Source organism: Hypomesus nipponensis, chromosome 12 (assembly GCF_054491055.1).
Source record: "Hypomesus nipponensis isolate SF chromosome 12, ASM5449105v1, whole genome shotgun sequence".
Classification (NCBI taxonomy): domain Eukaryota; kingdom Metazoa; phylum Chordata; class Actinopteri; order Osmeriformes; family Osmeridae; genus Hypomesus; species Hypomesus nipponensis.
This window is the reverse complement of record NC_140372.1, coordinates 3,215,891-3,238,536: the sequence shown is the minus strand read 5'-3', so window position 1 is coordinate 3,238,536 and position 22,646 is coordinate 3,215,891. Positions and strand designations below refer to the sequence as shown.

Here is a 22,646-nt window from a genome sequence, read left to right as displayed (position 1 = left end):
CCCTATGCTACTATTCAGTTTTTCAGAAATAAATCAGAGACAAGACTTGACCGGTCAAAAGAAAACAACTGTAAAAGCACATTTCAATTAGCCATCTCTTTTATTGAGCAATGGGGCGGTGTGGCAAGCTGTTTATCCCCCGTCATTGATATAATACTATCCCGGCAGGAGCCTGAACTCAGTTCAACACTCCCAGCTAAGGCTTTGACCTCTTCGGGTCACAACATTATAGGGCAGTGACTTCCTGTACTTTCCCTTACGCCTACTGCCCCCTTCTGGCAAAAAGTAGTAGTAATTCAAGTATCAAAAGTGCATCATTGCAATACTGTCCCGCTGTAAATGCTTTAATGCTTAATGCGTAAATGCTTTAAATATTATAAAACTGCAAAAAACTTCAGTGCATACAGCTCAAAAAAAAAAAAAAAAAAAAAAAAGACACAAAAAAAAAGAAAGTTATACACAAAAGCACCTATCAAATGTACCTTCTCCAACCCCCTTCAGTTCTGGGGTCCTGAGACCCCAATCCCCTCCCCGCTACCCAGCCCACTAGAAAAGTTCAAATATTTACATTTTTTTAAATCCCAAATGTAAAAGAGGAAAAAAAAGAGTGCACTGCGCCACACAGTTATTCTATCCGGAAGGCTTATCCGTTGTGTGCAGCAGTGACCTGCATAACTCCAAAGTCCTCCTCCTCCTCTAGGGTTCTCTTCCGGCTCCCTGTCAAAAAAAAACCGATACGATAAAGATATGACTGTAGAACCGGTAACACAGCGGAGAACCCTGCAAAATGTGTCAGTTGTTGTGATGGTAACGCCGGTGTGTAGAGTGATATCATCATTCATCCACTTCCTGAAACGCCATTATAATATAATATCACTCATATTATGAATGAGTGTTCCTGCCAAGCACAGCAATGACATGTATGCAGCACGAGAAGTTAAGATAGAGCTACACAGAGGACTGAACTTGGACTTAATGTAAGAACTGGAATCAGTGACACTTTAACTACAACTACTTCAAGAGAGTCAGGTGGGTGAGCGGTTAGGGAGTCAGGCTATTAATCAGAAGGTTGCCTGTTCGATTCCCGGCCGTGCCAAAAATGACGTTGCGTCCTTGGGCAAGGTACTTCACCCTACTTGCCTCGGGGACTTACTTACTGTAAGTCGCTCTGGATAAGAGCGTCTGCTAAATGACTAAATGTAAGTGCACAGCAATCCATTTTGTATTGTGCCTGCATTGGAACTGCTGAATGGAACCCTTACCTGGCATACCAGCCTGCAGGGGATAAGACCTGCCGCGCTGTATCGGTGACATCATCTTGATGGTCAGCTTAGCCAGGTAGATCGCTTCATATTCCTGGAAACACAAGCCACAGAAATGAATACTACAGAAATGTAACACAGATAGATAATATTATTTTTCACATGACTGTGAAATCCAGAGGTTTGCTCATTCAGAAGGGTAAATAAGTTGGCCGTTAACAAACACCTCAAGCCATTTGGGGTTCTTTTCTGAACTGTAATCTTCACAATTGTCCCAAGCCAGAGGCTGTTGAAGTATGGTTCTTTCCCAGTAGCCTACCTGTAACTGGTGCACAAACCCAACGTTAGGATTGATGCAAAATCTCCTCTCCTGTACGTGGCTGAAAGCTTCCCTGTGGGAGAAGAGACAAGATAAGGGGTGTAAACATGGATCAGATCTCTATTATCTGAGATAGGGTTGAAAAGGCTTGCATTTGAAATCTGGAGATGTATACAACCCTACGCAGTTGATCATTGGGTCTATGTTGCTTGTTAAATCTAAGTTAAGTAGCTAGTTTACACCAGTATTCAAACATCGAGTCTGTAAGTGATGTTTGATTGAAGCACAGATGGTTTTAACTCACTGTAATTACATTGTCAAATAAAAAATTGATGGCCCACTGAACCAATGTAACTAAACTTCAGATCTTACCTGTATTTGACCCCGAAGGTCTCCATAAGGTAGGCAATGACTAAGGCAGCACTGAAAGGACATTTAAAAAATAATAAACCAGGTTTGAAAAGTAGTTATAGTGTGAAAATGCATTTGATCAGTTTAAATATTGTATGCTGTGTGGGAAGTGACAAACCTTCTTGATATCCCTGCATTTCCATGAACAAGTACCTTTCCTAAGTGTAAAACACAGGGATGAAATCTAATGAAATATATTTTCCAACAACATTCATTTTCAATAGTTCACATTCAACTCAAATAGACATCTTATCTTCAAGGAGAAAAGGGAAGATAGGCATGTTACCTCCAGAAGCTAAACAGCCATCAATAAATTCTTTAGTCTGTTGAAACAGGGAATACATCAATATAAACCATGGTATGAGCAGGAGAGATCACTGTGTGTGCGCGTCATTGCAGAATATATAAAATCATAACTCACCATAGGGAAAAATCTTATAATGTTTTCCACGGGATTGTCAGCAATATCTAAGACGAGGTATCTAATAAAAAAAAAAAAAAAAAAAAAAAAAAAGACACTTAAGAGAAGCATGAATTAATATTACGTAAGTACATAATATATTTGATATATATTCTTGGTCTGTCTCTTACCTAAAGGTATGTTGGAAGTTGGGCTTAATAAAATTGGCCTCAATATCTTGACGGACACACACCACATGAGTTATGCCATGTCGTTCAAGAGTGGACAACTACAGAAGGAAAGAGGGTTGACTATCATCGTTACAATTTACACCTAAATGTCTTATGTGACACAAACAAACTAAAACAACAGGCTGGGTCAAATTACCTTGCTCTTCATGGCAGCAGAATATGGACCTAAAAACAGGCTTGGTAAGATTTCCTATGAAGTGTGGAAGTCAAACCATTACTGTACATCATTATTCGCCTTCGTCGGTTTAGGTATATCAATGTGCTAGAATTGCATCACGCTATGAATGCAACGGTTAAGTATTGGTCCAATGTGTTCAATGAAGTGACATTTCATAAAAACGTGAATTAATCAAGCCATAAGACTGAACTAGGTTAACTCTAGAAACCAACTTCGCAACTTCAGACGCTGGCACCACGTACCTGCATTTCACGTCTCATCGGATACGCCCAATCCTGTAGACATAGAGACCAAGTTGGTTAGCGTAGAAGTTTGCTGCACTGCTTAGCTATTCAACCTTGCTGACGTGCCAAGCGGTAAGACCTTGGCAACTGTACAAGCTGGATCGGGACTGACTGATTAATGACAAAGGGGAATAAATACCATGTATTTACCAGTTTGGATAGCTACTGGCAAGCTAAGACATTGGCTAGAAATATGAACAGCGACACAGATCTGTATCACTTACTACGATTAGGTAGGCAACCTTATAAAATGTTGCAGAAAAAACATGGAACAACTATAAAGAGATAGTAGTTGGCAAGATAGGTACAATGACACACAAGGGAAAATAAATCTTCTGTTGCTTAGCTAGTGACAGTTAACATTAGCGTACTTGATTACAACACCCATCTTCCAAATCTTTAGCTACTTATAGCTAGCTAGCTTTCTAGCATGCTAACTAAGCACGTACAAGTAAATCCTCCTTAGACGCAGGTAGGGACGGAAATTGAAGCTTATTCTCCTCGTCCATCTTGCGGTGTAATCGGGCGCCGGGTGGCCCGGCCTCTCGCACGATATCGGTGTATTGAATATTCAGCTAACTGAAGAAATGCTGGAGTTTGTTTTGAGGTTGCACATGCATGTCAGCCATGCTGCTCCCTGTCACACAAATCACGTGATCAACACAGGACTGTCAGCTAGCCGGGTCCTCTAGCGGCCAATCTCCGAATTACACTAGACTATCTTCATACGGAAACATGCTTTCAAAAAAAGACAAAAAAGACGTTTAATCCCATATCATAAAATATTGATTAACATAACCCTTTCTAATCTCCCCAAAAATATATAATTAGAGCGTAATGTTTTTTATCTTGAATTTGGCTAGTAGGGCCTACAGTGTTTGAAAGCAAACCCCAGGCATTTAGGTTGACAGGTTGATATTGTCAACTTTGTTGGCACAGACCATAACTCCCTAACTCTCAAAATGTCTCTCTTTCTCTCTGCAGCAAACAACGGACACAACCTATCATACTTCTTGCCCCCTTCAAAACAAAAACAATAACATCTAATGCCAGCCTGCTTTCAGTTGTATATTTTTTACACCAGATGGCAGTCTCACACAACGTGACGTACAAGCAGGCGCAGTCCATAGGCTAGTTAGGTACGGATTGGGTTCAGAAATCATTTCTGTGTATGAAGTTAGCTTGTCGATTTTCTCATCATCTTATATTATGAAGAACACAGTGTATATTTTTCTTTTTCTACAGCACAGTGATCTTTATGATATTTGTCAAACTCGTCCCATGATCAGAGCACAAAAAAAGGTACAGCAAATCGGTCATCTAAATTTACCAGATAATCAAAAATATATATGAGAGGAGTTTCCAGATCATACTAATGAGATTGATGAAGAGAGCTCCGACAACTGGAACGAGGGCAGAGAAAGGTCCGTTTCCCCCGCGCGGACGCCCCTCTCCCACTCTCTTTTCTTCCAGTTATTACTTGGAGTCTTCTGCGTATCAGCGATGACTAAATTGCTGATTACAGGCGGAGGGTGATACAAACGAGGAGGTTGCCCCTGACTGTTAATTGGCGAGATGTAATAAAGGGAGGGGATATATGAGCCTCTAATTGTGTGTTTACCGCACTATTTATTGGGAACGGCCTCCCAGGGCTTGTGTTGATGAGGCGAGCAGGGCGCTAGTGGCCAGTTCTTGTGGCACGTCATTAATACTGCTTTATTACGGGCAGCAGGAGCAGGAAATAAGGTGTGCATGGGTACATAAGTTTGGTGTACATGGGGAAGCATGGTAAGGCATATCTCTGTTTGTTACTGGGCTTCAAGTGTCCGTCAAGAGCCCTGATATGATTCATTGTTTTCTATCGTTTATGTTATGCTATTGTTTAGATAGGCTGTTATGCTAGAGTTGTATTGAAGCAGAAAGTCCTATGTTTTGTCCATATCCTTTTAAATGTCCAAATCATTTTTAATGTTTATTTCCTTACCTTGTAACTAGGGTGAAATATTTAAAGTCATGCAACTAGTTGCTGGACTTCACCTGGATTTACCTTGATGGTCACTGACGTGTCACCAATGAGGACTATACATCCATAAAATCAAACTTATGGTTAGATGGTATTCTCTGTCTTTCTCCAGTGCTGCTGAATACTAACCAGCACTGGTGAGATGTCAAGAATACAAGGACTTCCATCTCTGTCTTGTGGTTGAAGACAATTTGGGTTGCCAGGGAAACCTGTTCATCACCACGGAACAGCAGCTGTCAATGCATATAGTACTTCTGGGAGCGTATTGATTGTTTGGAAAGAGAAAAAAGGAAATGGAAGAAGGATCCAGTTAACACCAATTGCCTGCAGTGCCAATCATCAACATTGGCATAGGTCACATAGAGAGGGATCTTGTCAAGATCCTTCAAATATAATATATTCCTCTATGCTTTATTCAAAAGAACACCTCCAAATGTCTGTATTCAAGGAACACCCTTTGGATGAAAGTAAGGTGTGCATGCAATCAGTCAGTGAATGTTATCACTGTTTGGAATGAGCTTGTATGAAAGTGTTTTTCACAAAATATATTTATTCCAGCCACACTCAGGGGGCATTGAGAGAAGGAAGAGTAGAAGGGTTTTCCTGGTTCAATGTTCTCACAAATCAGATCTCAGACAACCACAAATAAGATTAAATGAATTCGAATGGTCTCAATATTTATCCCGCCCCACCCTTTCCCTATTTCCCTCTAGCACGTTCAAATCAGATTCTCCAGCTGTGGTGGCACTATGTGCACCAGGGTCTTCCCTCATTGGCCAGCGTAAAGCTAGGCCAATCAGTATACAGCTCCGCTAGGGGCTGATCTCAGGTGGAGGAGAGGCGGATCTTGATGTCTGACCTCTTTACGGAGGATGGATGGACGGAGAGAAAGATAACTGAAACATATAGATGGGTGTTTCAGCCAAGGCCTTGAGATGATCACTGGTCAGCTGCTAGCTAAATGATAGATGGAAAGAAAAGGAGCATGTGTCTCCTGCCAACTCTATCATTTCTCCAAATCTCAGTCTATTCTCATTTTGTCCGTTAGTTACAGAGAGGATCCTTCTTCTCCTCCTCTCCCTTTATCCTATGTTTCTCTCTCTCTCTCTCTCTCTCTCTCTCTCTCTCTCTCTCTCTCTCTCTCTCTTTCTTTCACTCCCTCTTTCTCTCACCCTTTCTCTCTCACCCCCCCTCTCTCTTTCTCTCTCTCTCACCCCCTCTTTCTCCCCCCTTATTTCTCTCTCTCTCACCCCCCTCTCTCTGTCTTTCTCTCTCCCTCTCTTTCACCCCCTCGTTCTCTCACCCCCTCTCTCTCTCTCTCTCTCTCTCTCTCTCTCTCTCTCTCTCTCTCTCTCTCTCTCTCCCTCCCTCTCTCCCTCTCTCTCTCTCTCTCTTTCACCCCCCCCTCTCTCTCTCTCTCTCTCACCCCCCCCCCTTCTCTCTCTCTCTCTCTCTCTCTCTCTCCTCTCTCTCTCTCTCTCCTCTCTCTCTCTCTCTCTCTCTCTCTCCCTCTCCCTTCCTCTCTCTCTCTAGCAGACGGTTCTTTGATCTGAGAAACTTGTCTCCTTCCCCCTCACGGCTCCTCGGGGGATCTTATTAACAAACACACAGCTCTCATGTTTTATTGCATGTGATAAAACCTTGTCTGTGATCTCTCATTACACACTCGCTCTTTGGAAACGGGCCCTGCTCTTCTTGGCTTCATGTTGCCCGTAATGAAGCCAAGGAGTTAAACGTGCAATCTCACTACACCGTCACTTGTGGCCCTGGCAATAATAAGAGATCAGCCTGGTTAATCTCCAGCACCAGTATCCCTTTGTCGTCCTCGGGGAGGGAAGGAAATGAACACGCTCCTGACAGCATAAAAGAATGGAACAGTCTATTATTCTCTCTGCTTGCGGGGATGAGCGTGAGGAGTGAGTCACTGTGTAGCCTACCTGCAAGGTGTGGCAAATCCACTCGCCATTGGGGTTGTTTTAGTCTAACAAAAATAGAGAAAGAGCTCGCAACATCCTGTCTAGTGGATGTTGATGTCAGGAATGTAACTTTGTCACTGTGTAAATAACCCAGGTGCTTCAAGTCAACCTGAGATCAGAGCTTTTGATTGGATATATAAATACAGTATGAATCGCTTTGATACTTCTCATTCCCTTTTCTTGATCAGTTACACTTTGTGAGATAAACAATGTTTTACGTGCCCAACAAAAGATAAACAGCCACAGACCTCAGAAAATATTGTTTGCTCTTAGATTTCTTTTTTTATGAAGCTGCACATCAGCTTCGCAAGCCTTGACCCAAAGCAACTGAGCGAGGCAGTGAAAATAGAACGATATGGGTGGAGAGGCTTGTATTTGACCACACAGGCAGACCATGGCCTGACAGACTTCAATATAGAAGTGTGAGACCAGGGTGAAATGTTCCCAGATTGTGTGCGAAAGATCTGGTCAGGGTTTGGACTCGAGGAGGGTAAATGACAGTTGGTGGGTGCTGTGTTGAAAGGACACTGCAAACTGCAGCAGTTCGACTGAGAGTAAGGATGCATCCAATTTTCTTGCAATTTCCTCCTGTACCAAAACCACAAATTACTAATTATTTATTGAATTCTAGTTTGTTTCATTCAGATGTCAAAGGTCAAGCAGAGGTCGAGTAACGGGCCACCTGATCAAAAACCAGTATGAGTCAAACCTCATGGCTCATTTTAATTCCCTGAGATGATAGATCCTGATCTTAGGTCAGTTTTCTAATTCCTCAGCTTTATTTGGTCACTAGATGGCATTAAGACTGTCTCTTCACACAAAGAGTGGTGAGCCAGCTTGACCTGAGTAAAGGAATTGCTTCATGACTCACGGGAAATCAAACTGACTTGACCGAACCTTGAAATACTATCATTTTTGCCAGTTGTGTTTGTATAAAAGCACAGGACAATCATGTGAGCGTAATTAACAGCTGGCGACTGGACGTTTTGGTGGTCAGAGCCTCGGTTCGGAGAGTTTGGCAGGTGTTGGGGTCACGTTTGTGCGCTCTCTCTTCTTCTCTCTTCCTTCTGAGCAGCACAGGGTGTTGTGGGAGAACACAGCAGGAGACGTGTCCCTCAGATCCCTTTTCTGAAGAGGGAGTCAGATGGCTGAGCGGTTAGGGAATCGGGCTAGTAATCAGAAGGTTGCTGGTTCAATTCCCGGCTTTGCAAAATGGGCAAGGCACTTCACCCTACTTGCCTCGGGGGGGGAATGTCCCTGTACTTACTGTAAGTCGCTCTGGATAAGAGCGTCTGCTAAATGATTAAAATGTAAATGAAGCTGCTGGGCGTCTGTGTAGCGGATGTGTTTGTATCTGAACGTCGTGTTTCCCTGACAGCCTCAGCCACGTCCTGTTTCATCTGTCCGTGTCGCTCTTTTCTTTTGGATTGAACTCAAAGGATGAAGTGGCTCCTCCGACACATCTCTGGGTCTTTGGGTCAAAGGAGATCTGCCGGCCCTGCAGCTTATCTACCCTTCCGCAGGTACTGTTTATTGTTATTCTTTCTCTCTCTTCTCCAGTCCTCTTGGATCTAAAAGTAATTGATGGCGAAAGGCCAATGAACACCCCCACATCCACCTCCTCCCCACCCAACCTCCGCCCTCTCTACCCCCCCCCCCTCCCCCCCCCAGCTCTGGGAATACGACAAGAGCCTGGGCGATGCTTTATCTTCAGGAAATGTTCCATAATTTATCATTATCAGATCCAATTATGGGCCACCAAAAGCACAATGCAATATCGCCACGGCTGCGCCTGCTCCCAGCTCAAACAAATAAGCAAGCCGACGCAAATCTACTCTCACTTTCCGCCAGCCTATGTCTCCCTCTGATTAATAAAGGTAATTAAATTAGGGTATAAAACACATTCATAAAGGGCCTTGGCTTTAATTATGACCTCAGTGTGTAGTCCGAGAGCAATAAAGCAGGAACACGAGACTTAATTAGAAGTGCTGCCATATTTACGGCTGCCCACCCGTCCTGTGTCATCTGAGATTTGCTTGATTGCGGCGAGATTGGAAAAGAAGAAGATGAGAAATCTCGGAGCTTTGATTCAGCAATTACTTTCTGCCTTTCATTATGCTGCACTTTAATTTAAGGGAGTATTTTCTGCCCCTTTCGGTCACCCCCTGGCTCTATGAAGTGTGTTTGGCTGAATCACACACACACACACACACACACACACATATATATACATACCCTTCTGTTACCTCATGGGGCATGCAGAAACATATCAGCGTTCACACCTACAGATGTGTACTGTACGCACTTACATGCAAGTGATGTACAGTTGATGTTTACAGACGGCCTAATCAGTGGTGAATATTGAGCGTGCGCATCTTACCTGCTGTGTGTTGACATTTAGTGAGGCTGCTCAGCTCATCATTCACACCCACTCTCTCTCCGGGAGCTGGCGGTGCCCACTCACATCTGTTCCTCTCCCAGCTCTCAACTCACACCTGCCCACCTCCACCCAGCACCCCACATCCACCCAGCACCCCACCTCCCCCCAGCACCCCACCTCCACCCAGCACCCCACCTCCACCCAGCACCCCACCTCCACCCAGCACCCCACCACCCCCCAGCACCCCACCTCCACCCAGCACCCCACCTCCCCCCAGCACCCCACCTCCACCCAGCACCCCACCTCCACCCAGCACCCCACCTCCACCCAGCACCCCATCACCCCCCAGCACCCCACCTCCATCCAGCACCCCAGCACCCCACCTCCACCCAGCACCCCACCTCCCCCCAGCACCCCACCTCCCCCCAGCACCCCACCCCACCTCCACCCAGCACCCCACCTCCCCCCAGCACCCCACCCCACCTCCACCCAGCACCCCACCTCCACCCAGCACCCCACCTCCACCCAGCACCCCACCACCCCCCAGCACCTTGCCGTAGTGTACATACTTCCTTGCTATGTGGTAACCTGCCCATGCCTACTGTACACCACAAGCCTTGCAGTTAACTGCCATTTGAAGCTCCACTGCAGGGCTAGTGTATGGAGTCAGATCGGTTGAGGCTGAGCGGTTAGGGAATTGGGCTATTAATCAGAAGGTTGTCGGTTCGTTTCCTGACCGCTCCAGGATTCGATTCAGGATTCAATTCACCCTACTTGCCTCGGGGGGGAATGTCCCTGTACTGTAAATCGCTCTGGAAGAGAACGTCTGCTAAATGGGTTTGTGTGAAACTCTTATAGCACATGAAGTTGTGCTGGTGCTGTAAAGAACGGATTGTTAACACGCAAGATCCAAACTTTTGCAGAACTTCAAATCCTCCCCCAAACAAGTCTGCATTTGGGCTGATGACACGCAAGACCACAACGTAATTCACGGCATCATTAGCTTGATTTATTGCCCTCATCCAAGCTGCAGTGTAAGAATCCAGACTTCAGAAGGGGATGATTGATATGGAGGGAGCAGAGGAAGACAGATGAATGAGAAGACCACCATGTTGTTGTCTCCCAGACTGTGGACCTCCATCATAGATCTCCATCAGCACATGGTTGGACAGTCAGGCACTTATCAGGGTGGGCCGGGGGAGGGTGGGGGGAAGGTTTCCATGGAGACTTACAATTCTCTCAGGCTTCCCTGTGGCTTTCTTCTCAATAACAAAAGCTAAGTGTCCTCAGAAAGTTGTTTTGTGGTGCACAACTAAACAACCTCCACAGCTAAGAACATCTTTACACATCTTACTTAAGTAGTTATTTTTACACTCGTGGGAGCTCAAGTCTGCAGTACATCAACTTGTTGGCGCTAATAGATTCAGAAAGTGAGAAAACGTGACGCTCTCAACGGCAGCCTCTCCCACTAAGATCCGACACAAGCCACAAACATCAACACTAGTACCACTGCCGTTTCTTAGCTAGAGGATGCTAATGATCATTGAGATAACTTAGACCATCATTTCCCTACCAAGCCCCACCCATGACCCCCGCTACCCACCGCCCCTCCATCCCTCCGTAGTCTGGTTAAATCCAGGCTGTCCTCATTCAATCACACCCCCCTGGCCGAACCACCATCCCTCCCCCCACCACGCCCGCTCGCCAAAAAAACAAATCACTGACTCTTTCAGTATAGCACCACTTAGCACTTATTGTGCTTATTCTGCAGCCTGTTTGTGATGTGGGAGATGGATACGAGGCGTGATAAGTGATCTCGGGGCGCTGTGTTCAGCTCTCTGATTTACTAAAGGGACTAAATCAGAGTTATTGTGCTGCGGCGGCCACCATGAAACACTGCCGTCGGAGCGGTTATGCCTCCTTCTGGGCCTCCTGTGGATTTCACACAGCCACAGAGGACTTCATGATTTGGTAACTGCCCGTTAAATAAGCCATAAACACGTACGAACACGTGTAATCCATTTGTAATTGGCTATCATGAAAAAAAAAAAATGAGCTGAAAGTTGTGAGTGGGGTGTGGTGCACAAAGTGGGATACACAACAGTGTGTGTTGTTTTCAAGCTGCGTTTCTACAGCTCATGTACACTACTGAGTGTGTTTCCTGGTTGTGGTGCCCATGTTAGGAATGACAGTCCCAACATTGCTGTTGTACTGTGTCCGGGTGTAACTGTGGTTTAGCTTGCAGACAGAACATCCTCACACAAGGAACTTCTCCAGAGTACAAACTCCACAACTCGTTTCCTATTCGCTGATGAAGATGTTCTTCCTCTCCAGTCATCAACCGACGGCTGATGTCACAAGGCTTCCCTTCCTTACCCTTGTCTTTCTTCTCCTAACCCTTCTCTCCCCCTTCTCTCTCCCTCTCTTTCCCCCTGGAGGTCTCTCCATCACTGTCGCCCTGTCCTCTATACCTCTCTGGCAACAGCCATGAAGTCTACACACACACACACACACACACAAACACACAAACACACACGTTCCCCAAACACTGCAACCATCGCCCTGAGAGTGGTGTCCCAGCAGCCACTGGGTCGGAACTGCTCGGCCGGGGGCCTCGCCCAGAACCATCCATCACTGCTAGCGGAAGGCTGTGATGTCACCGTCTCCCCCTCTCTAGGTGGAGCGCCCCACCTTCCTCACCCCCAGCTCTGTGGGGGAGGGAGGCCATGGGGGAGGGAGGCCGTGGGGGAGGGAGGCCATGGGGGAGGGAGGCTGTGGGGGAGGCAGGCTGTGGGGGAGGCAGGGGGGCTGGGAGCTGGAAGGCAGTCTGACTCATGAGGACGTGTAGACCAAGCCTGTTCCTCTGGTCTTCTCAGGGGGCAGGTGGTGTTCCGTTACCCTGGTGACCTCACTCCGTTCCAGAGTCACCTTGACGTTAGATACGGTTTCAAACAGTCACGTGACCTGCCGTCGAGGAAGAGCAGTGTTTAGGTTTGTCCTCTTCTCCTGGGCTGCTGTAACACAGCTTAGTAATCATATCGTATGATCGCGATCGTTGCTTGGCATTGACGTTGTCAAGCCCGGCTAACGAGAAAGGCACCAGAGAGTGGAACTCTGGTCTGTTCATATTGAGATGTCTCTTGTTCTCCTCTCTCAATAACTCACTCTGTTTTTCTCTCTTCCATTTAACGAGCCTTGGGGGGGGCTGGCTTTATAATTGCTGAATAACGCTATCGATCAGTGGGCTGGGATAGGGGGGCAGCTTCTCCAGAGATACAGGCAGGGCACGCGCTGACTTACAGCAGACATAAGTGGACCAGACAGCGAGCTGTTTAAAAACCTATTAGACATGTTTGTAGCTCCTCTAGAAGTAATACAATAGAGAGGAAAAAATGTATAATGGAACAAGATGGATCTAATCGCATTCAGCGACAGGCCCCGGTCGTGTATGTTAAGTCAACAGTCAAATTGCTTCTCTTTCCCCTCTCCCTCACCCCTCTCCCTCACCCCAACACCCTCTCCTCACCCTCCTCCACTATTTGTAATCTCGCTGAGGGATTGTGAAATGCTCGGGCACTGACTCATCGCCCAGGTCTTCACATCCCCCACACCTCTCCAGACCTCTCCAGCCCTCGTCTTCCTCCCTGTGGGGCCACTGTGCACCCTGATAGGTGCTCTGTGTGGAACTGAATCACTGGTCAGGGGCACCACGTGAGTGTTCTTCTCTGCTAGAGGTAGACAGCTTGTTTTATTAGCAGGGATCCTCTGCTGGCTGGAGCTAAATCTGACTCTGACTTCAAGCAGCACAGGAAATGAGCACCACAGAACCAGCACTGCAAACATGCTCTGTCATGTTAAAAAAAGCTAAAATATTAGTTATGAGCTTGTTCATGCTGAAAACAAGTACATTTGGCTGCCAATGCAGTTAGAAAATGTATTTTGACAGCTCGTTAATCACACTCAGATGTAGAGTTAAGATCCTTTTTGTTGTTTTCATCGGTCCTGTGTGTTCATCTCACATCTCCAGTAGGACTCCAGACTCCACAGTAAGTGAGTAACTGGTAACTGAATGATGACATCTCCAGCGCACACCTGAAAACGTTCTACGACATCCAAAGTGGTCACCGTCCCTCGCAAATGCCTCCAAAACAGTCGTAGAACGTTTCACTTCAATTCATTCCAATCTATAACCCATGTAACGAGTGTTTTTCCTTTAAGGTTAAACATTCCACACACACAATGTTTGTGAGCAGGGGGCAATGACGGTTCTCTGGTGGGGCTCCTGGAGTGAGTGTGTTGTGATAAAACGCCGACACTCCTCACTGGAGCTGCAGCTACGCCTCCTGGCTGCACGCTCATCATCTCTGTACGGTCAGGGTCGGCTCTTCCACACAAGGGCCCGCCAGGCTCCGGGGACAATAACAATTGTCGGAAATAACTCCCCCCCCCCGCCCCCCCACCACCACCACCACTGGAAGCTGAGCAATTTACACTCCAGTGCCCCCTGCCTGGCACTTGACTATAGAGGTGGGGGGAGGAGGGAGGAGGGGACTGTAGATGAGCGAGTGTAAGAGAGAAAGTGGGAGAAACACAGACATAGGGAGAGTGGAGGAGAGAGAGAGGGAGGGAGAGTGAGAGATGGGGGAAGAGGGAGAGAGAAATAGAGAGAGAGGAGGGGGGGCAGAAAGAGAGAGAGAGAGAGAGAGGGAGAGAGAGAAATAGGGAAAGAGGAGGGGGGCAGAAAGAAAGAAAGAGAGAGAGAGAGAGAGAGAGAGAGAGAGGGTGAGGGGGTGATGGCAGAAATGAAGTCCATATCACACCTTCCTGCCGCTCGTCAGTGAAGATACAGTCATCAGACAGCGAGGCAGCGAGGCAGCAAGGCAGCGAAGATACAGTCATCAGACAGCGAGGCAGCAAGGCAGCAAGGCAGCGAGGCAGCAAGGCAGCAAGGCAGTGAAGATACAGTCATCAGACAGCGAGGCAGCGAGGCAGCAAGGCAGCGAGGCAGCAAGGCAGCAAGGCAGTGAAGATACAGTCATCAGACAGCGAGGCAGCAAGGCAGCAAGGCAGCAAGGCAGTGAAGATACAGTCATCAGACAGCAAGGCAGCGAGGCAGCAAGGCAGCGAAGATACAGTCATCAGACAGCGAGGCAGCGAAGATACAGTCATCAGACAGGCCCTTCAGACAGCGAGGCAGTGAGGCAGCGAGGCAGCGAGGGCTCTACAGAGCTCAGAGAGAACACAGACGCCTCAACAGTCAATCTACACTTTCCTCTCTCTTCGGTCCTCCTCCTCCCCCCCCCCCCCCTCTTGTTCCCCGCCTCCTTCGTCGGCTGAGCAGTGGTGTGCAGCTTGCAGAGGATTTGTTTAGCCTTTTGATTGAAGTAAGCTATATGATGGCTTCCAGGTAAACGTGGACATAGTAGGAGTCTGAAGAGATGCAAATACATGGCAGTGGAGGTGAGGAAACGTTTACGTGTGGCCCTATCGAATGAGCCTGAACTGAAAAAGAAAGAAGGGTGGATGCCAGGCGTGGTAGCATAAAGATGCAACCACACGCTCGCTCGCCCCTCTCTCTCTCCCTCTCTCACACGTATACATGTATAGGAGAGCAGTGGCACGGGGGCTGAATGCTTTCACGCAAACACAAACGCTCATTAACGCTTAGACTTAGCCCCCCTAGACAAGCACACACCCAAAAACGACAGGACAACATGAAAGTCTCAGCCAGGCCATCTGCCTGTCTGCCTGCTTGCCTGCCTGCCTGCCTGCCTGCCTGCCTGCCTGCCTGCCTGCCTGCCTGTATGTCTGTCTGTCTGTCTGTCTGTCTGTCTGTGCCTGCCTGCCTGCCTGCCTGCCTGTCTGCCTGTATGTCTGTCTGTCTGTGTCTGCTTGTCTGCCTGCCTGCCTGCCTGCCTGCCTGCCTGCCTGCCTGCCTGCCTGCCTGCCTGCCTGCCTGCCTGCCTGCCTGCATGTCTGTCTGTCTGTCTCTACTGCCATCCATATTCTCTCGCCAGTCAGGGTTTTCACCAAGCGAGCTCTGAAGGTCTCTTAGAGCCGCCTCCATCTCTTAGTGCCTTCAAAAGAGACGAGAAGACAAGGAAGGTACAGAGGGAACACAAACATATGCAGTCAGGGCTAGTCTGTTCGCAGAAACCTCAGTGGACAGAAAGACCTGTGAACTAGCCTTCCCCAGAAACAGATGAACGAGAGCAGAAAGAAAGAAACAGTTGTGCCACTATGAGGATAAAAGCATGCGCTGTAATCGTACAGTTATTTGTTGTTTTTTTCCAAGGCCCCCAGTGAACAACTGGCGTTTTAAGCTCAAACAGATAGTACACAGAGAGATGAAGGAGGAGGGAAGCCAAACACAGAACTCACACACACACACACACATGTACACAAGCACACGCATTCTCTCTCCCTTTTCTCCTTCCTTCTCTCTCTCTTTCTCTCTGTCTTCACTGCCTTCCTGCAGGAGTTGTGATGATTGAGACAGAGGGCAGCGTGTAAGGACCGTGGCTTCTCCTCCAGCTCCGGACCCCTCCAGCAGGCTCAGAGGATCAGCCTCTGGACCGGCGCTCGGCCTGACAGTACCACCCAGGACGTCCGTCTGCAGGACGGGCGGCCGACGTGTCCAACACTCCTGGGGAGAGGGAGGTGGGGAGGGTGGGGGGGAGTGGGGAGTGGGGAGAGGGAGGTGGGGAGGGGGGGGGGAGTGGGGAGTGGGGAGAGGGGAGATGGAGGTGGAGAGGGTGGGGGGAGTGGGGAGAGGGGAGGTGGAGAGGAGTGGGGAGAGGGGAGAGGGAGGTTGGGAGGGTAGGGGGGAGAGGGAGGGAGTGGGGAGAGGGAGGTGGGGAGGGTGGGGGGGAGTGGGGAGTGGGGAGGGTGGGGGGGAGTGGGGAGAGGGAGGTTGGGGGGAGTGGGGAGAGGGGAGAGGGAGGTTGGAAGGGTGGTGGGGAGAGGGGAGAGGGAGGTAGTGGGGAGAGGGGGGGGGAGTGGATGGAGAATCCATTGATTCTATCTCGCCCCTGCTCGGTCATCTGTCCTTTCTCTGTCTCTCTTTCTGTCTTTCTTTCACACGCGCCCTCGCACATACACACGTACACACACACGCAGGAACACACACACGCTCAAACACACACACAGGCATGCACAAACACAGGCATGCGCACAGCGCGTTCGTGCAACACTCGACAGGCTTCTCTCCTACTGGCGACACACCCAGGGCATCGTCATAATGCAGGAACTTTATTTGTTGTTGATACGGAAAGCGAGACGCTCATGTGTTTTCTCTAGATCACCATCTCCATGGCAGAATGCCAACGCTGCTTGTAAACAGATGCTTCTCATTACTGCAGTCTTTAATGTTTGGATGGGAACGCTTGGGATAATCACACCTTTGTGGTCGAGGGAGCAGTATATCACAGGTAGCAGGGTGTACACGTCACCTGCTAAAGACTACTGCTCATTGGCTGTTGGCTTCATGGCTGGATATTTCCTCTCCACATGATGAACTACTGGGACTGGACCTGTAGAGGTGTCAAAGTCAAAGTTCCTTTTTTTTTTGAGTTGTCATTTGCATCCAATAGTGTTTGATCAGTGGTTGAGTATAGTTGTGTGTTTTGTGGTGGTGGTGGTGGGGGTGATACCATTACCAACGGTGAATCCACTCTTCTGCCCTGGGTTACACGACCTCTAAAGACAGATGGGTCTCTTTAGCTTCCAAACATATAAAGTGATAGTGCTGCTAAGCATCACGTTATGTTGCACAACAATTCTCCCCCACACCCCTCCCCTCCTCCCCCACCCCTCCCCTCCTCCCCCAGGCTGTTATGGGGCTCTGGGAGGCGATGGGGGGGGGGGGAGGCAAGACTTGAATGCTTCATCCGTCCGCTGAGTGAGGGATGAGAGAGGGAGGAGAGAGGGAGGAGAGAGGGAGGAGAGAGAGAGGGAAGAGAGAGGGAGGAGAGAGGGAGGAGAGAGGGAGGAGAGAGAGAGGAGAGAGGGAGGAGAGAGGGAGGAGAGAGGGAGGAGAGAGAGAGGAGAGAGGGAGGAGAGAGAGAGGAGAGAGAGAGGAGAGAGGGAGGAGAGACAGAGGAGAGAGAGAGGAGAGAGGGAGGAGGAGAGAGAGAGGAGAGAGAGGAGAGAGGGAGGAGAGAGAAAAGAGAGAGGGATGAGCATCCTCCCAGCTGCTCCTCTGTGAACACGGACACTCACCTGCTGAGGGAGGGAGGGAGTGAGAGGGAGAGAAGAAGAGAGAGACAGAGAGAGAGAGAGAGAGAGAGAGAGAAAGAAAGAAAGAAAGGGAATGAGGTAGAGAGAGTGGGAGGGAGGGAGAGAGAGAAAGCGAAAGAGAGAGCCGTGTAATAAATCACATGACATCCGAGAATACGCTTGGCCCCCGTTTCAATAGATAACATTGTGTGTGCAAGCCTATTCTTCAAACGTCTTCCATACTTTACCTAATGGCTTATGTGGTGGGATCAGCTGTGTAATCATGAGATGTACATTAGACAGATCACCCAGACACATGACGCTTCCAAGGACATCGCCCTCTGACAGCATGGGAGAGGCACCATAGCAGTCGATCTCTGCTACGGGACGATGAGATATTTATATCCTTATTACAACCCTCCCTTCATGTGTTGTGTGCTCTCTCTCCCTCTCTCTCTCTTTTTCACCCTCTCTTTGTTTTTCTCTCTCTCTTTGTCTTTTTTTTTCACTCTCTCTCTCTCCAAAACTCAAACAGAATTATTCAGTCGTCTCACGGCTAGAGAAACATAGCAGCTTCCTCCCTTTTAATGAACACTTGTGGGATGGTGTTGAGGCTGGGGGTGTGGAGGGGAAGGGTTAGCCTGTTCAGCCTCCACAGAGTCCAGTTCCTCGGGGAAAGATGGCAACCCGCGTCACGCAAACTCACTTAATACTCACAGAACTCCAGTTTCCAGTTTGCATTTTTTGCCTCTCTGTGCTTTTGACTCCTCTAACTCTTTAAAAAGATCTGCCAAACAATTCTGGTTTCCAGGTATAAAAGCCAATCTCAGCCCCTTCCCTCTCTTCTGGAGTAATCTCTCTCTCCCTCTCTCCCTCTCTCCCTCTCTCCCTCTCTCTCTCTCTCTCTCTCTCTCTCTCTCTCTCTCTCTCTCTCTCTCTCTCCTACACCCTACCCACCAATCTGGCCTCTCTCTCCTCTCTGCCTCAGACCACCATCCCTCTCCTCTCTCCCCCAGACTAACCCTTTGGTCCTCTCTTCTCCATCCTCTCTCCCCCACTTTGCCCTTCTCTCTCTCTCCCTGTTGTTACCAGCATGGTGGAGAGGCCTCCTGTGGGACTAGTGGGGATTAGAGTGTATTTGTTGTGTGGAGACTCTGACACACTTCTTCATCATTTCCAGATGAACGCTTCAGGCAGAAGGTCATGACAGTAGTGTGTAAGAGACAAAGAGAGATGGAGTGTGTGTGTGTGTGAGAGAGAGAGAGAGACAAAGAGAGATGGAGAGTGTGTGTGTGTGTTTACTGTGAATCAGAAGCAACCATGGAACCTGGGTGCCGTTTGTAACCTGTCATTACCTGAAACGCAAAAGCATTGGCTTAAACGCCGAAGATTATAGAGTACGTTGATTTAGACCATTTCAGTCAGAGAGAGAGACAGAGAGAGAGATGGTGAGGGAGAAAGAGAGAGGGAGAGAAAGAGAGCGAGACAGAGAGCGAGATAGAGAGAGAGACAGAGAGAGAGAGAGAGAGAGAGAGAGAGAGAGAGAGAGAGAGAGAGAGAGAGAGAGAGAGAGAGAGAGAGAGAGAGAGAGAGAGAGAGAGAGAGAGGCAATTTGTCTCTGATTCTAACAGTTTCTGGTGCCATACAGTTGGAAGTCTCCCTGCTCGTTAGTCTCCCTTCAGAAGGGACATGCTAATTGGCCTCCCTAATAAAGGCTTAGTTTACCCTACAACACAATCAGCCTATCTCTGCTCTCTAACGAGGCTTGCAAACTAACGAACACTGGCATTATTATTTTCCAAGCAGGATCAATGAAACTTTTAAAACTTCTTCCTTTCAAATAAAGGGAACTTGGCACCAATATGTTGACAAACTTTACTGCAGTAGAGGTAGGGAAAAAAAGAGGGAGAGAAAACGGGAGAGAGAGAGAGAGCGAGAGAGAGGGGGGGGAGGGAAAGCAATGTTTTTGAAGTATTTATTGGAACTTGGACGCATTTGTAAGAGGAGCTTTTGTGCCAACCCATGACTAAAGTCACCTAACATATTATCCACTGTACACCCTGAGATAAGCTATCAAACTGCGCAGGTGTTTTGATGGCAAGCCCTCATTAAATAATCATTTCTGACATTTTTGGTGTCTCTATCACCCGCCAGAAATTCCTCTGCCTGATGTGCAATCTCTCAATCAGCCAAAGAGAGAGACGAGGGCACAGCTCTCTCTCAGGAATACCGCCCTGAAAAACGCCACAGCACAAAAGAGAACGCCACCTATCTCTGGCAGACATCCCTCAGTCAGGAGCACAAATGATGATGTGCTGATATAGACCCTTTCAGCTTCCAACAAATTCCTCAAAGACACCGTTTTAATCCTCCCCTCCACCTATTCTACTAACCCCCTCCCCCGACTCACAAACACATACAACGAAACAGACATATGAACGCACACCCTCTCAAACACAAAACCCCCGTGACATTTGCATGTAACCTCAGCTGTCCTCAGGTATTTGTGGTATTTGTTACAATCTAATTGCCGGGCGGGTTGGAGGAGAGCGTGGAGAGCTAATGAGCTCTCTTGGAGAGGGTCAGGTACTAACACGCGTCTCTTCGGCTTAAAGGTCAGGGCTGAAAGGAAGTGACAGGTGGGGCTGGAGTGGACCACCAGACCACAGAGAACAGGCCAGGAGGGCAAAGTGTCTGGCCACACTGCCTGCGGGTGTCTGGCCACACTGCAAGTGTCTGGCCACACTGCGGGTGTCTGGCCACACTGCCTGCGGGTGTCTGGCCACACTGCGGGTGTCTGGCCACACTGCCTGCGGGTGTCTGGCCACACTGCGGGTGTCTGGCCACACTGCGGGTGTCTGGACACACTGCGGGTGTCTGGACACACTGCGGGTGTCTGGCCACACTGCACACTGCAAACTACGGGACGAGATCTGATGATCTTGACGCTACCGGAGAATTTTTTACCTCTATATCGAGTTTTAACATTGATAAAATCGTTAAACAGCTGTGAAGATGTTTTCCAACCTGGTTGTATTTAAATAATAGCTAGGAGCTGAAGGTACTATCTCATATACAAATATAAAAATAAATCAAATATTAATTCAGTAATCAAACGAAAATCTGATACAATAAATTTGCATGTTTAACTGTCTTACTGAGAGTCATTGACACCAGAAGAAATGCATCCCTACCGCGACACACACTGTACACACACTGTACACACACACACACACTGTACACACACACACACTGTACACACACACACACTGTACACACACACAGCATCAGAAGACTGATGGGCACGGCAGAACAGATGTCTCCAGTAGATGAAAGGCTTCAGTGTGGACAGGTTCCTCCTTCCTGCTCCCTGTTCTCTTTTCTTCCTTCATTCCCATCCATCTCTTCTTTTCCCATCTCCTCTTTTTTCTTCTCCTCTTTTCCCTTCCTGGTGATGCAACAGTACAGCCCACGGGAGCATTGAGACACGGCAGTCTCCTCCCTCCCTCCCTCCCTCCCTCCCTCCCTCCCTCCCTCCCTCCCTCCCTCCCTCCCTCCCTCCCTCCCTCCCTCCCTCCCTCCCTCCCTCCCTCCCTCCCTCCCTCCCTCCCTCCCTCCCTCCCTCCCTCCCTCCCTGCCTCCCTCCCTCCCTCCCTCCCTCCCTCCCTGCCTCCCTCCCTCCCTCCCTCCCTCCCTCCCTCCCTCCCTCCCTCCCTGCCTCCCTCCCCTGCCTCCCTCCCTCCCTGCCTCCCTTTCTCCCTTGCAGGGATGCTGTATTGTGGCGGGTTGAGATCAATGGCTTTGATGATGCTTGCCATGTTTCTGGGAGGAGGGGAGGAGAGGAGGGGAGGAGTGGATGAGGAGAGGAGATGAGGGCAGGAGTGTATAAGGAGAGTAAAGGAGTGGATGAGGAGAGGAGGAGAGGAAAGGAGTGGCTGAGGAGAGGAAAGGAGCGGATGAGGATAGCGCTGGCTTTCTCATATTCTTTCATATCTCATTACGTTAAGGATTCTTTGGTTTGGTTTATCTGCATATCATTTAGTAATTTGATAACTTTGGAATGGACAATGTACCAATATTTTTTGTATTGAAGTAAACAGTTGGACTTTACTGACTGGTCCTGTGGATTTATCGATGTGGATTTGGACGTGGGGAGTTTCTTACAGCTTTCGTTCGCTGGAAAACTACAACAACAAGAACTATTTGAGAATAAAACACATTTGTGCTCTCCTTCCTCGTACGAGCAAAAGGGACTGTCAACATGTCACATGTTGTGCCGACTGCGTCACACAAAGACCAACAGCACGCCAGATGGATCTTGCAGCCGAGGTGTGTAGCCGTGAGGTGACTTAAATCACAACAGGTCTGTCCATTAGCAGTTCCTGCCAACCTCATCATAGTGAGTGACACAAGTTCCACCCGCTTCATATCACTCTCTGTGCTGCCAGAGTTCTCCCTCCGCTTACTCCAACTCCATGGGCACAAAACATTCACAAAAAGTCCCAATGTATTCGTTCATGTAGCACATACACACACACAAACACACACACACACACACACAAAGAGAGAACAGGCTACACACCACAGGGTGTTGCAAGGCCAGAGAACCCTAATGCTAATGGATTCACTAATGCATTTCCCACCCTCTATAAGGCTCTCTTCACCTGCACTCACAATCTGTCCTTTATGTGCTTTCATGCTCCCTTACCTAAAGGTACTGTAGGCTTTTCAACAATGCAGACAAACATCCAAACTAATTAACTGCTGCTATATGTGCTCTAGTCAAGAATAACCAGGGTACTCCGTGTGTGTGTGTGTGTGTGTGCATTGTAGAGGAGAGTAGTTCAACGGCCCGTAATTCAATTCACGTTTTGAGGTCGCTCTCCAGGTAATATCCACATTTTTGTCATTTGTTTTGGCCTGCATTAGCGTAGCAAACAACTCT

General features: G+C 48.2%; 1 protein-coding gene across 1 annotated transcript; it reads right to left on the bottom strand.

Moving 5' to 3' along the window:
* Positions 1-81: 81 nt before the first annotated feature.
* On the bottom strand, positions 82-3,765 carry styx (serine/threonine/tyrosine interacting protein). Its single transcript, XM_084668188.1, has 11 exons — positions 3,555-3,765; positions 3,064-3,096; positions 2,780-2,833; positions 2,584-2,681; positions 2,414-2,474; positions 2,279-2,315; positions 2,111-2,150; positions 1,954-2,004; positions 1,582-1,654; positions 1,263-1,356; positions 82-717 (listed from the first exon to the last, which is right to left on the bottom strand). The coding sequence occupies exons 1-11, from the start codon at positions 3,612-3,614 to the stop codon at positions 644-646; spliced, it is 675 nt and encodes a 224-aa protein (XP_084524314.1). The 5' UTR covers positions 3,615-3,765; the 3' UTR covers positions 82-643.
* Positions 3,766-22,646: the final 18,881 nt, after the last annotated feature.

Bases quoted from the DNA above. Each gene is read 5' to 3' on its own strand.
- styx (XM_084668188.1), bottom strand. From the start codon at position 3,614: ATGGACGAGGAGAATAAGCTTCAATTTCCGTCCCTACCTGCGTCTAAG. The intron at 3,097-3,554 runs GTACGTGCTTAG...CTATGTCTACAG, and splicing joins CGTCTAAGGAGGATTTACTT to GATTGGGCGTATCCGATGAG. The intron at 1,357-1,581 runs GTAGGCTACTGG...TTGTGTTTCCAG, and splicing joins GGTTTGTGCACCAGTTACAG to GAATATGAAGCGATCTACCT.